General features: G+C 40.0%; 1 protein-coding gene across 3 annotated transcripts in view; it reads left to right on the forward strand.

Moving 5' to 3' along the window:
- Window positions 1-14771, forward strand: part of LOC144583013 (sodium channel protein type 2 subunit alpha-like) — a 76805-nt gene extending 62034 nt beyond the window's left edge. For all 3 annotated transcript variants that reach the window (XM_072982069.2, XM_072982075.2, XM_078394621.1), the window contains exons 25-27: window positions 7030-7130; window positions 7692-7962; window positions 11071-14771. In XM_072982069.2, coding sequence (XP_072838170.2) covers window positions 7030-7130; window positions 7692-7962; window positions 11071-12233 — 1535 coding nt within the window. In that variant the 3' untranslated portion in view covers window positions 12234-14771. The remainder of the gene's footprint in view (window positions 1-7029; window positions 7131-7691; window positions 7963-11070) is intronic.
- Window positions 14772-15478: the final 707 nt, after the last annotated feature.

Below are 15478 nucleotides of genomic sequence, written 5' to 3' on the forward strand. Positions count from 1 at the left end.
AGTTTATACCATTTGTCTTACACCAGTGTGCATGAGTAATAGGTTTCTGTCCACACAGTTTTAGTAACTGTTCATTTTACCAAGTCCTGATTAAAGATTGGTGTGATATGTAGACCCATATGCATTCTTATACATACACAACAAGGCTCTTCTTTTTCTAATGTAACCCATGGCTCTTTGCACATGGATAGAGTCACATGCTTCAATGTGTAAAATTAACTTTTTTCATATACAAAAGACTCTTCATTGCACTTCTACAGAGGTGTCTCCATTGTTTTTGATGAGCTCCCTTTCATTTCGTTTCTCATTGTTTTATATTGAGACAACAATAATCTTAGTTGTACATGTGAGCTCAAAGTGCTTTTGGTTATTCTCCAGTTCAATGAATGATTTGTTGTTTCATAGATCTCAGTGTTGTTAGTCTCTGAGTATAAACTTCTTCCCATTACCACTTTCTTCTGAGGCATAAGGGCTTGCTGGACTGCTGACGAGATATGGGTAGAGAGTGAACTTTTCCCTGACTAAATGGCAGCCAGTGAAAAAGATTGCTCTTTTCTTCACTCCTAAAATCCAACTCATTGCTGGGTTTAGACTTCAGATCATTGAACATACTGGTTCAGGTAGCACCTTGGCAGTATCCTCATCTGTTGGCTTCTGCATTCTGTTTGTCGTGTAGTGGCTGCCATCCACAGTACATTTAATGCAAGTATACATCACACAGAAGTAAATTTGGCTTATATATACATGTACCCTTGCTCCCTCAGATTTCTTCCACTATTTATTTTATTTATTTATTTATTGAATTTATATGCCGCCCACTCTACCCAGAGGTCTCTGACACTATGTGTCAGTCAGAGGGTATAAACATTCAGGTGGCTGACTTGATACTTGCTGCCCATTTGCTGAGATTCAGTGTAAAATAACTGTGATAAAAACGGGCTTTAGAGTCACAGCTTTGAGATCTTAGAGTGTCTCTCCTGAGCTTTCTGGAGGCCTTAAACATGTACAGTTTAGCCAGCTATAGCCAGATTGTGGGCCTGCAGAACTAGATTGTCTGGTGAATTATCCTGTCTCCCCCTCTTGCCACTCTTGCTTGTTACCCACATTTTTATTATAGGCCTTATGACAGGACCAGTGTCTTGGTGCTAAACCATCTTCCTCAGGATGTATAAGCTAATCCCAAGCTTGGTGTGTTCATGAGATACTTGCTGGAGGTTTAATGGATGTATTTATTTCCTTCTTTCATGACCTGTAGCCTCCAGATAGTCCCAACGGAGTTATAGATTACAGTGGAGTTAGAGGTCCATTGTAATCCGTGGGGTCGGAGTTTCCAGTGACCTGCTTGTCAGAACAAAATCTGACCTTTCTAGTCAGCTGTTATCAGCTCACACTTGGTCATCATATATGTGATGTTCGACAATTTTGCCCCAGTGTACTTCAGTTTAGTTTTCAACTGCTGCTTCTTTATGGTTTCCATGGATCACACAATTGGATTTCTGTGCCTACAGTGAAGCCCATCCAGAATGTTCCAGAAATGTTTACCTGAAACCAAACAACTATCCCCACTCCCCTTGTGCTATATGCATGCTTCAAGCCATTTGCAGCTTCTTCTCAGTCTCTCGCCATTCTCCACACAAAGTAACAGCTCGAAGCGAGTGTTCTAGCAAATAGCTTTGTGCTGTGTATTTACTTACCTCATCCCTTTCTCTTCATATAATTCTTTCTTTTGTCACTGTTTTTTTTTTCTCGAAAAGCCTAGGAAAAAAGTAGTTAGTTTCACCTTTTTCTGTTACTTTCCATAAACTCTGTAAACTACTCATCCCTCAGTTATCCTACCCTGTACCTTCCCTCCAAAAGTATCTGGCCTCTCTTGCACTTTTCAACAAGTGCCCTGGCTGTGGGGCAACCCCCCCCCCGATAGACCTCCACACCAAGCGCTTGTACTGCTTGAAGGAGACTGATTGATTTTGAAATAGTTCCATTTGCAAAGCCTTCACTAAAGCTGCTTTTTTTTAAAAAACTGACAGAAGTGACTCAAACTGTAACTTTAGCAAACCAACAAGAACAACAACTCTCTAACCCATGAATTCAATGAACCAAGCTGCTCCTACAACATCTTTAAAATTGCACATTAACCAAACTGGGAGTGAACTACTTACCCCCACAAAGAGCTAGTCCTCAAGAGTTTGTCCAAAATGGCCAGCAGCCTAGTCTGAGCTCTGCCATCTAGGGTATTAAAAAATCCCATTTGAAACCAAGGTCTCCATCAAAATCAAAGAAAATGCATAGACATTTGGTGCCCTCAGATTCTAAAACTGCCAAACAGCCAAAGAAAATGGAGAAGTCTCGTTCTTCAAAACAAACTCTCCTTATAACTCAAAAATCGGTATACTTACCACTACCAAACGTAGGGCATTCACAGGGGATTCAGTCCTTACTGCCTCCAGAGCCGCCATGGTTCCACAAAATGCAGATGAAGTATTATGTCTCGCTTAATATCAGAGAGACAGCTACACCACTACAGAGTGCTTTATTGTCTCCACCAGCTGCTGACATTTTGCCTCATAAGCAAAACCAACAATATTTTGCCATTGTCAGAAGGGCAAATCTCATTCTAACTCCAACTCTTCTGTACAATCTAGATCGAGGTCAAGATCTCCCATTCAGTTTTGACCACCTAGGCCTGCTTTTCACTTGTCTCATATTCATAGTGTGAGATCTTCTGTGGACTTGAGGTGTGGGAGGGACTGTCCTTTCCCAGATTTTTGGAATTATACTGTATAGATTGGCAGTCTACAAGACTGGGTAGATTTGATTACAAACAAGTTGAGATGTGCCTCTCAAGATCAAACTTGATTTACAGGAACAAAGAAGAGATAGTCACCTCACGCTTGATCTCAGTCTTCTTTGTGTGATCAACATGACATTGTAGATTTCGTTCCATTAATAGAATAAGGTGCTCTAGATCTAAATCCACTCTACTTCCAGTCCATCGTTCTCATGCTTGGTCTTCACCTGTGTCTACTAGAAGAGGACATATAATTCAAATGGTTCAAAAGGACACCCAAAATACCCAAATATGGTCAAATATATCTACATCGCTTCTACCTTACCGTACACCTCCTCAGCAAAACTCTACAGAAGCAGATCTACCTCAAGATAATGTTTCTGCCGCAGATCCGTTTACAGTACCTACACTATTTTAGTCTTCAAAGAAATGTGCACCAAAAAGCCATAGAGATTTAAAAACTGCTATTTCTTCAGGTCATAAAGAACCTCAGCCTAGTGATCTTGATTGAGATGATGAGTCATTGCCTTTTTCATTGGTCTCCTTACATGGATCGAAGGTCGACTCCGCTTTCTTCATCAAAGGATATTCACCAATACTTCGATATTATTCTAAACATGATGTTTTTTTTGGTTGCAAATTCATACACCTTGCAAAGCAGCAGACCCAGTTTTTGCTAAGATTCAAAACAGTTCCAACAGTCCAGTAAAGTTTTTTTGCTTTTGCAAACTTTAACTGACCTACTGATGCAGTCGTGGCTTAAACCTTCTACGGCTCCTCCAACATGCCATAAAATAGAAAATCTCCACAGAATAAAAGAAGAAGCAAACAGTCTTCGAAAGCATCCTATGCATGACTCATTTACAGTCAAAGCGTCTCAGGCCAAACCAAGAGGCTGTTTGCATACAATACCTAACAATAAAGAAGTTCAGAAGCTAGATCTGTTAGGCCATAGGTCTTATTCTTCAGCAGCTCTCAGGATTTGTACAGCAAACTACCAGGCAGCCATGTCAGCATGTAACCAATTCAACCTTTACTTAAATACCCGATGATAACAAAGCCTTGGCTCTTTCTATCCAGCAAGACGCTATCTTTTTCTCAACTATTTGACTAGCATGTGGCCAATTGATTTGTCAAATCTATGGTAACTTCTGTGGCTCTTGGGACATCGTGCTTGGTTAAGAGTAATGGTGATATCTGACAACTCCAAGGATCGAGGATCTCCCCTTTAATGGGGAATGCCTGTTTAATTTTTTAAAACAAGGTTGAGTTAATGGAGGACTTAGTGAAAAAGAGAAGAGCTGTGAAACATATGGGCACCATCTCAAAATTACCCAGTAGTACCAGAAACAATTTAGACCATCATAGAAACCATACCAATTAAAAATAGACCACCTTTACAGCAGTCTAGATCATAAAATCAGTCTATATCACATTGCTTTCCGGCAAGGTAGAAATCTGATCAGAAAACAATGTTTTTTTTAACTGGTCTTTGACTGAGTGAAGTCTTTGACTGAGTGAAGTCAAACATACTCTTTATGTTCAACATACAATTTCCAGTCCCAGCAACGGGACCCTTGCTCCTTTTTTAGCACTTGTTGCATGGTCACCAATGATTCACAGGTTGTTTCTGTTGTAACACATATTTATATAGTAGAGTTTGCTACTGTTCCATCTAAAGGCAAGATACATTAAACAAAACAATTTCGTTTTGTTGGAAGAGATATTAATTTGCTACAAAAGAATGCAATAGATCCTGTTTCTTTGACAGAATTTCAGGATGGTTTCTATTCAAGGTACAGTACTTTGCAATCCCCAAGAAAGGAAGAAGCTTACATCCTATATTGGATCTATGTGCAGTCAACAAATATATAACAGCAAACAAGTTTTGGAAAGTGATGTTGGCTACTATTCTCCCACTGCTCATGATGGCAAAATGGTTCACCATAGCAGACTTAAAGGATGCATATTTTCACATAACCATCAAGTAAAACCATCAGCATTATCTTCATTTTATTCATGGCAACAGGATTTTCCAGTTCAAAGTGCTTCCTTTTGGACTATCTGTGGTATCAAGAGTTTTTAAGAAATGCATGTCTCCAATGGCAGCTTGCCTTCAAATCAGAGGGATTAACAACTTCCCATATTTAGAAGACTGGCTTCTTGTTTCAGACTCAAGAAGTACACTGGAGGAAAACATTGCATTTACTTTAAACTTCTTCCCCTGTCTCTGTCTAGATATAAATCTAGAGAAGTTGTCTTTAACTCCTCTCAAAGAAATAAAATACAGTGCATTTTTAAATTACATTGTCACAAGAGCATGCCTACTACAAGAGAGAATTCCCAAAATTTCTCACAGCAATAAATACCATTTGCCGACAAATCATACCATCACATTTCATTCAGAAACTATTATGGTTAATGGCATCAACAACGTCAATTTTCCAACATTTCAAAGTTGAGGATAAGACCACTTAAGGCGTGGTTTCTTTGACACTTTTACTTCCTTCAGAGCTAATACTACAACTGCAGTGGTGGATGTTCCCATACAGCCTCTCTATGGGATTTCCTTTCAAGTAGCTACAACCATCAGTTCTTCTAGCCACTGATGCCAGCAATTTAGGATGGGGAACATACATCAAGACATGTCCGTTCATGCAAAGTCGGACATGTCTTGATGTATGTTCCCCATCCTAAATTACTCCTAGAAGAATCAACTATTTAAAGCTTCCAGCCTTCTTCAAAGCACTGAAGACCTTCAAACAAGCTGCAAAGGGGAGAGTTGTCTAGATTGCAATGGACAATACCTTCACTTTATTTTATATAAACAAACAAGGGGAGCAGATTATGTAACCTTACATGTCTTCTATGGGAGTGGTGCCTATTCTGGCATGTTTAACCTATTGGAATCCACATGGCAGGGGGAGAAAATCCTGAGATGGATCTTCTGATCAGAAAGATTAGTTAATCTTAATCAAAGCAGAAGAACAAGTTGCTTGCATATAAGTGTGGTTCTTCAAGTGGTTATCTGTGAATTCACACAACTTACCCTTCTCTCTTCTGTCTGCCACACCTTAAGATATGGCCACTGGATGGAGAGAGACTGAGGAAAAGCCGTGAGCATCTTGGAGCATTAGGGAACAAGGGGGGAGGGAAAATGTTTAGTTCCAGTTGTGCAATCTTGGAACATGCTGGATGCGCTTCACCGCCGGCACAGAAACCCAATTACTGTATGTGAATTCATGGATAAACACTCAAAGAACCACAGTTAAAAGTAAGCAAATAGATCTTACATCTAACCATTTGTGCCATTTTAATGCCCATTTGCCCAGACTGCAGAGATCCTTTGGGAGATCCTTGTTATCACTTTTCATTTTAACTACCTTGTTATTATCAGTGGACCTGGCCACTTCACTACTTGTTCCTATCTCCAGATTATTTAGGAACAACTCAGAAAACATCAATTACAAAAAAAAAAGATTCTTTGGGAGGCACTCTTTGCATTGGTCCTTTACATTGCTTTGTGGCACAGTGGTTAAACTGCAGTTGTTGTTGTTTAGTTATTTCCAACTCTTCATGACCCCACGGACCAGAGCACGCCAGGCCCTCCTGTCTTCCACTGCCTCCCAGAGTTGGGTCAAATTCATGTTAGTAGCTTCACTGTCCAACCATCTTGTCCTTTGTCACCCCCTTCTCCTCTTGCCTTCACACTTTCCCAACATCAGGGTCTTTTCCAAGGAGTCTTCTCTTCTCATGAGATGGCCAAAGTATTGGAGCCTCAGCTTCAGGATCTGTCCTTCCAGTGGCAGTACTGCAGTCAAAATTCTGTTTACAACCTTAGTTTGATCCCAACAGATTCAGGTAGCCAACTCAAGGTTGACTCAGACTTCCATCTTTCCAAGGTTGGTAAATGGAGTACCCAGATCACTGGGGGAGAGGGAAATGTGTCACCTGCAGAGTTAAATTGTAAAATGTCCAGAGAGTGCTTTAAGAGCTATGGAGTAGTATATAAACAGCACATTTTGCTTTTTACAAGAGGTAAATTCATTCTTAACTCTCTGATTTCTTAATTTTAAGCAGATAACCACGTTTAATCAGTTATTGGCTAAATTTGCTCTGGTGGGCCTTTTGAAAGTCCATGTAAACAACGTCTGTTGTATCACCTCTGTGGATTACATTGCAGTGTACCTGTGGGTCTAAAGTTATGGTTGTAACCATATCTCTTGTAATCCTTTACTTAGGAGGTCAAGACATTTTTATGACAGAAGAACAGAAGAAATATTATAATGCTATGAAAAAACTGGGCTCCAAGAAACCACAGAAACCAATACCAAGGCCAGCAGTAAGAATATATTTTTTTTATTTAAATGTGTAAATCACCTTATGTAACCTGAAACAAATTAATTAAACCAACAAACAAGAGCACCATTTCATCAAAATCTGAAAATGGAGATGGGCATAAATCTCGATTTGGATGTTTGTACTGGTTCGTCTTACTAATGATAAGAGTGCCGCATGTTCCCTTCCCCTGCCTCCCTGGCCAATGGCCCACTCACCAGCAGGTGCACATTCCTCTCCTTCTCCTCTTCCTCTTTGGCTGTTCGACCAGTCCCCAGCAGGAGTATGGGTTTGTCTGTCCCGCTTCCTTGACTGAATGGGCGATCAACCAAGGAGGCAGAGCAGGGAAGCCTGTTCTCCTGCTGGAGATTGAAGAAGAGACAGCTGAAGAGGAGGAGGAGAGGAGTGTGCCCCAGCGGGTGAGTGAGGGATCCAGCCAGAGAGGTCCATACAAACTGACACGAACCTCCTAATCGAGGTTCTATCTGAAAAGCAACTTACTAAGCAGTAGCTTTTGAATACTCTGGAAATAATGTCATACTCTTTGTCTGTCTTGTTTTCCCAGAATAAAGTACAAGGCTTTATTTTTGATATTGTAACCAAGCAAGCCTTTGACATCAGCATTATGATTCTTATCTGTCTTAATATGGTCACCATGATGGTTGAAACAGATGAACAGAGTCAGTCGATGGAAGATGTCTTACACTGGATTAATGTGGTTTTCATCATCCTTTTCACTGGGGAGTTCCTCCTGAAATTGATTGCACTCCGTTATTATTATTTCACCATCGGTTGGAATATATTTGATTTTGTTGTTGTCATACTCTCCATTATGGGTAAGGAATATCTGGATTTTAAGGCTGTATATAGAAAATGAATGTAATGGATGTAGCACAGAGAACATCCAAGAAATGGTCAGGTAGCTTAAGGTCAACGTAAACCCCTGTGCTCTGGAGGCTTTGTACAAAATAGGGTAAGCATGGATGGTGATAACTAGGGATAAAAATCCTTTCCCTCACAGGCCACAATGAGGAACACTTCTTGCATCGTTGAGAATAACATTTGCCCCAAGCAGCCTCCTTTTGCAAATGAGCAAAATTGTGCAAAAACTAGACTACCTGCCAATTTGAGAATCTGAAGCATTAGATAGGTTGCTGGCATCTTTCTTAACAAACACTTAGTCCTTCTCTGTATGTTGGTTTTGCATCAGTTTGCTTCACTTCTCAAAGGGAAAGAACACTGAACAACGCAAACTCAAGAAGAAAAACTATCTCTTTCTCAGCTGGAAGCTAAGAATCTTATTGGGCTTTAATAGTCCATGTCACCTTCTCCTGTGCTGTCAAGACAGCCTAAAATCTGTGAGGAGGGATTTAGTAAGTGTTCTTTCTGCCCCTAATAACAGTTATCAATAAATCAAGAGAGTCATTCCTGCAAAACATAGCGATGGACACCAGCTTAAATGACATTTTAAAAGTAGACACGTTCTTTTACTCATTGATTTCATGGAAGTTTATTAAATCAATGTTAATATTTTCCGGAATGGTTCACACATCAATAAAGTAACAAACAGTGGTCTTACAATAACATTTTGCCATAATATTAAAACAGACCAGGAGAAAAATAAATTTAAAGAATAGCAGCTGATTTTACTGAAATAAAAAAAGCCATGCTTTAAAAGGCCAAGAAAAACCAAAGTGGTGTTGACTAGAGCTGAAATATCAAATCAGATTAAAAAAAGCTAGAGCTTAGCAACATTACTTTTATGTTCTAAAGAATCCACAAGTCCAAAAAGAAACTTCTTTAAAATTGCACCAGGTGCAATATAAAAGTAACGAAGTTATGCCACAAAAGGAGTTACATTGGTCCTTAGTCAAAAATGTCATGCAATATAGTTATAACTTTTGTCACTCAAAAAGAAACAAATTGCAGGGAACTAGTTATTTGTAACTAGTTGCTTCCAAGATCTTATCCCAGTTACCCAATTCAAGTTTATTGTATTAGCTAAAAGCCGTCACAACTGTTTAAAATACAAATACGATAAAGTAAAATCATGATAAAATCACAGACATATAAAAGAATAAGAAAACCTTCATATCTGGGAATCTCCCACACAATTGATCGCAATGGCTTTCAGAAAATTAGCTCAAATATTTCTGGCCACTTTTGTGAATAGCACTGTTCTATATGTAACATAAGGGTCACAGTCCGAGAGTAACCTGACCACCTTTATTTGAGGGCTTTCCTCCTGTAGAGCAGCCAAACTGTTACCCAGGAGCTTTTCTCCGGAGTTTTGATATAGCTGACAGTAGGGTAAATAGTGGAGAATATCATACCTGCTCCGCAGACACATAGCTTTAGATGTTTAGGGACATTCATATACCTGCCATCTAAGACAGTGGTTGGCATGGTTTGGAAGCGGAGTTCTGTGAATGCGGTTCTCAGAGAGGCAAAAGTAAGTGTATGTAGGTATTGCGCCATTGAGTAGTTTGTTTTCATCAGATGGTACCATTGAGAGAAATTTGAAGAGTGAATTAAGGCCAGGTCCTGGTCGTTATCCAATTTATAGAACCAATCTCTCAACATTCTTTTAACCCCAGAAAATACAAAAATATCTGTGGAGAGGAATTTAGATTTTAGTAGGGTTTGAACTAAAATTGTCCAGCCACCACTCTTCCATTGCTCTACCATACAGCGTTTGGGTAAGCAATGATTCCAAGCTCTTATGAATCTGCACAGGTGGAATTGTTAATCAGCTAATTAGAATTTATTAGCCCTCATCATGGGAGTGCAGATTTACACACACTAGGCCATCAGTTGCTACTGGCCATAGTAGCTGAGTAGAGTCTTACGATGAGAAGCAGTAGTAGTAGATCCTGCCCCTTCTGCCTTTTGTTAAATTGTGAAATGGAGGAAAGGGTACAAGGTCAGCTGTCTCAAAGGTAGTAGGCTTGTTGGTGAGGAGGAGGAGAGTGTGTTGGTGATAAAGATAAATCATGCTGTTTTATCTACTATTTGCCCAGCAGCAAATGCTTGTAGTATGACTTAATCAATAACTAACAAGGTGCTACAATTTGTTTGCATTTTAATCTGGCTTCCAGACTGATATGTCTTGCTTTTTAAAAAAGCAATATATAGTAATATATCTGTAAAGGTAAACATAAGTTACATTCCTATTATGTTCGCATATCTTATACTATAAAAGAGGCTCATCTTTAGATAGCATCAGATTTCTGTAAAGAGAACTGGAGAAGGAGAAACATAATCCTGAAATGGCTTGCAGACAAAGCCTGCAGAATTAAAGGACAGCGGCAGAGTTTTCAAAATTAATGGCTTTCATCCAGGTTAGTTCTTCCTCAGATGGAAGGGCACCTTATATTCATGAAAAGGGCTTGATCCAGCAAAAACCTCTGCTCCTAATAGAAGTGGGGATGATTTCTGCCAAATTACCTTGCATTCCTCCTAAAAAGTCCCACACTGGTCTAAAACAGTGGATCTTAACCTTGGGTTACTCAGGTGTTTTTGGACTGCAACTCCCAGAAGCCTTCACCACCAGCTATTTATCTACTCGGATTTTTAGATGCTTTCCAACTGCTAGGTTGGCAGGAGCTGGGACAAGCAATGGGAGCTCACTCCGTCACGTGGATTCGAACTGTTGATCTTACGACCTTGTAGCCCAGGCTTTGCGGTTTAACCCACAGCGCCACCACATCCCTTTCACACTGGTCTAGGGGATATGGAAAGCAGATCCAGGGGGAAAGCACTTTTATCAGCAGAGTAAAGGAAGAATTGATGAAAATAATCCCCTTCTTTTTCCAGTCGGAGCATGGTATGAATGGATTGCCCATGTAGTGGGCAGATTTTGTGATGAGGAACTGTGGAAGTGTGATGATGAGTTGATACGACATAATTATAAAATGTTTTACCTTACAATGATTTTCCCACAGGTATTTTCCTATCAAAGATCATTGAGAAATACTTCGTGTCACCCACCTTGTTCCGAGTGATCCGACTTGCCAGAATAGGCCGGATCCTGCGCCTTATCAGAGGAGCTAAGGGGATCCGCACCCTGCTTTTTGCCTTGATGATGTCCCTTCCTGCCTTGTTCAACATTGGGCTTCTCCTTTTCCTTGTCATGTTCATCTATGCTATATTTGGAATGTCCCAGTTTGCCTACGTTAAGAGGGAAGTTGGCATTGATGATATATTCAACTTTGAAACTTTTGGCAACAGCATGCTCTGCCTCTTTCAGATTACTACCTCTGCAGGTTGGGCTGAGTTACTCTCACCCATTCTCAACAGTGGGCCCCCAGACTGCGACCCTGAGAAAGAACACCCAGGGACTTCGGTCAAGGGAGACTGCGGCAACCCTTCTGTTGGGATCTTCTTCTTTGTCAGCTACATCATCATTTCTTTCTTAGTTGTTGTAAATATGTATATTGCTGTCATTTTGGAGAACTTCAGTGTTGCTACAGAAGAAAGTGCTGAACCTTTAGGTGAGGATGATTTTGAAATGTTCTATGAGGTCTGGGAGAAGTTTGATCCAGATGCAACCCAATTTATAGAGTACTGCAACCTCTTTGATTTTGCTGCTTCCCTGGATCCACCTCTTCTGATACCCAAACCAAACAAGGTTCAGCTTATTGCAATGGATCTTCCCATGGTAAGTGGGGACAGAATTCACTGCCTTGACATCTTGTTTGCTTTCACCCAACGGGTCCTGGGTGAAAGTGATGAATTGGACAACCTTCGTGTCCAAATGGAAGATCGGTTTATGGCTGCCAATCCTTCAAAAGCCTCCTATGAACCAATTACAACGACACTGAAACGGAAACTAGAAGAGGAATCTGCTAAAGTCATTCAACGAGCCTTCAGACGATACCGCTTAAGAAGACCGGTACATGACAAGAAAAATGAAGACTTTCTTGTCAAAAATAACATGATTCCTGATAAATTCAGTTTAAATTTGGATCTCAGAAGGTCAAAGAGGAGATCCTCCTCAACAACGTCACCTCCTTCGTATGATAGTGTGACAAAGACAGACAAATATGAACAAGAAAGGTCTGAAAAAGAAGAGAAAGATAAAGATTTCAAGGATAGTAAAAAGTAAAATGAAATAAATGATTCTGTCCGTATAAATTGTTTACAGCATAAAGAGGGAAAATGGATATCAACAGGAATCATACTGGAAGTTTATGCCAAACTGACCATTTCTAGACTAACCTAATAAAAATATATACATGCACCTAAGGCCAGCATCTAACATAAGGCTATTGTCATATTGCTGTTGATTGGATAGTAACATAAGAGACTCATGAGGACAATCCTTATCAGGTCGCATTGATAAAGAGGGATACACAAAAAAGCTACAGACTGTCAGAATGCATCTGTTTTGTGTGTATGCATCTGTTTGTGTGTTAAAATACACCATTGCTGCAGTAATTATATCCACTGTGTGCATCTCAAATTGCCATGTGTCCTGTTTGACAAAGTGTGGTCATATTTGTTTTTATAGATCAATTTATGATTGTGTTGAGCAAAAATGCTTAGTTTTCTTTCTCAGATACTCGTTTACCACTGTTTCCCCCCCCCCCTTTGTGATGTATCATAAGAATGTGATATTCAGGGTCTTATTCTTTTCATGTCAGAGTTTGGGAATAATTCAGTTTTTCAACGCTGATTTGTTACCCCTAATTTGCTAAAGTTTTCAAAAGCAACTTTAAAATTATTTTACTTGTTATATGATGGAGTACCAAAGTCTCATGGAAATTTAATTTTACCCCCTTTGGGGCAGAATGGGGGGGGGCAGGCGGTTTATGGCTGTTTTTAGTTCTTTTAAGTGATTTTTCTAAAAATGTAGAGCTGTCACATCTTTAACAAAATAATGAGTAACAAAACAAAAATATTTAACATCCTAGGTTCATAGTGATTTCTCATTAAAATGTAAGTATTAAAACTAACATCTCCAGGCTCTGAAACATAAAGCAGAAAATCCTGGCTTTGCTGTGAAGAGACTGAGTTCCAACAAGGCCTATTAAATAGTGCGAACAGACAAAGAAGTGAAGAAGGTGAAAGAATATAGCAGTGTACATCCCAGATACAATGTTGATGGGATATTAGAAGATTGATTTGGGTGGCCCAGTTTTGTTAGCTTAGCCCTTAAATCATACTATCCATGTAGATGTCTAGGAAGAAAAACGAATTGTCAAGAGTAACCATGACAATCCAGTGAGCTCCAAAATGTGCTGCCCTCTACAATCCTGCTTAGCCTTTGTAAACTGAAGGCTGTAGTTCTTTTAAGGGAATCAAACTATCACATATTGGGTCTTCCTCTTTTCCTAGCACTCTTGTCTTTTCCAGAGAACCTTGCATTGTCATGATGTGCCCAAAGTAGGGCAGCCTTGTTTTTGTCATTTTTTTGCCTCCAGGATACTTCAGGGTTGATGTGATCCTGGACCCACTTTTTCAGTTCTGTGGCAGTCCAAAGCTCTCTTCCAATACCACACTTCAAACAATGACAATCCATTTAAAAAATCTCCACATTCCTTTTTAAGGAACAAATACTACCGCGGCCAGAATTTATTAAACAGATCCAAATTTGTGGCCCACTTCAATGAACTATGGACCAGAATTAGGAAAAATTTATTTTTAATCACCTTCCAGAATCCCACTGTCCAAATGCTTGAGGTATTTGGAGGACTGTAGGGTTTTTTTTAAAGCAACTTTTTTGACGATATGGAACAGAATTAACTGCTCAAGTCTGAAAGAAAAGCCCCCGGTCCTGGGCAAGATCCAGAGAACAGAATAGCTTAAGGGAAGCCCTCTAAATAGCTGACAGGCACTGAGCCCTAGAAAACAGGCCACTAAAAATAGGTGTGCAGATAAAGTAGAAGCCTGGCTGGTAAGTAGCAGCTCAGAGCAACACCAGGTCAAGAGGAGGCACACACATTGGTGAAAAAGAAAGAGCAGGGAAGGCAAATCACCTGATATGCCAGAAAGAGCCATCGGCCGTCAGGGTGGGACACTGGAGGAGGGAAGGGAAGTGTTTCTCCATAAACACTGGGAGGCAGCAGTCCATGAAGGGGGCAGCGCAAGCAGTGTATCACAGACTACCTACCAGCCCTCAAAACAAGCCCCTGACTTTGATGGGGGCTCCTAGAGGGCAACTTTTCACTTGGGATTATCTGTCCTGTGATATCTGCTGCTGCTTAACACAGGTAATGGTAGGAAAGCCTCCTCTATTGCCCTTTAGTGTCAGCCAAAAGATCTAGCTGACAAACAACTTCACTGGCTTCTTTGAATATAGCCTTCTCTCCCTCCCCCATTTTAAAATAACCTATCCCATCTCACTGATAAAACCACTGAAATTATAAGAAAACCTGTCCAGACTTCTTAAAAATATGAAGCAGGAAGCTTCCATAGAAATCTAGGGGTCTCCCTTGTATCCTTTTCCTTTTTAACAGCTGCACGGATTTCTGTAGGATCTCCCTTTTCTCTTTTTGCGACTATTGGAAGTGGCAAGACTTAACCAATAGGTTTATTAGTGGCCCATTAATTGTTATCATGGTCTGGCAAAATTTCTCTTTCTTCTTAACTCCCCAGGTGCTCCACTGTTTTAGACTTTGTAGGAAGGCATCTTACATGGAGACAGACCATTCTTTTATCTTGCCCAGAATTGTTAACACTGACTGTCAGAGGCTCAGGGAGAGTCTTTCTCGGGCCTACCTGGAGATGCTAGAGATGGGCCCAGGGACCTTCTGGGTGCAAATCAGGTGCTTTAAAACTCAGCTATGGTTAGGTCTTCTTGTTTCTTCTTGGGTGTGCACTGTTATAGTTTTAGTTTACATAGACATTGCCCCAGAAACACAAAAACAATACAGACAAAAATACATGACTTAGATTTTTAAAGGTGTATTTTTACCTAATATTCTTATTTGAATTATTTATTTGGCAAATACAATGAAGGGTTCTGTATCACTTTCAAGACTAAGCAATGTGCCTGTTTTTAAGGTGCCACAAAACTCTGTTGCGTGTTTGCTTTAACAGACTGAGATGGCTACCCTCTGGAAACTATCAGGTTAGTTCACTCTTACATTCTATGCATAAAAGCATGTTCTGTTTTATAGCACATGCATGGGAAAAAATAAGATGCAGTGGAAGGCAGCCAATTTATATAACGGCATTCAGGTGTCAGGCGTGAGATAGTGTAGCGTGCTATGGCATGGAACACAATGAAAAGGTTTTGTGTGTACAGAACTTGCAGCAGATATATCCAGTAAGCTTTAGAGCAGAGGCATGGATTCTAGCATCACACACAACCCCTAGGTTTTTTTCATGAAGTGTTGTATCTTCTTA

The sequence above is a fragment of the Pogona vitticeps genome, chromosome 1 (genome assembly GCF_051106095.1).
Source record: "Pogona vitticeps strain Pit_001003342236 chromosome 1, PviZW2.1, whole genome shotgun sequence".
NCBI classification, from domain to species: Eukaryota; Metazoa; Chordata; class Lepidosauria; order Squamata; family Agamidae; genus Pogona; species Pogona vitticeps.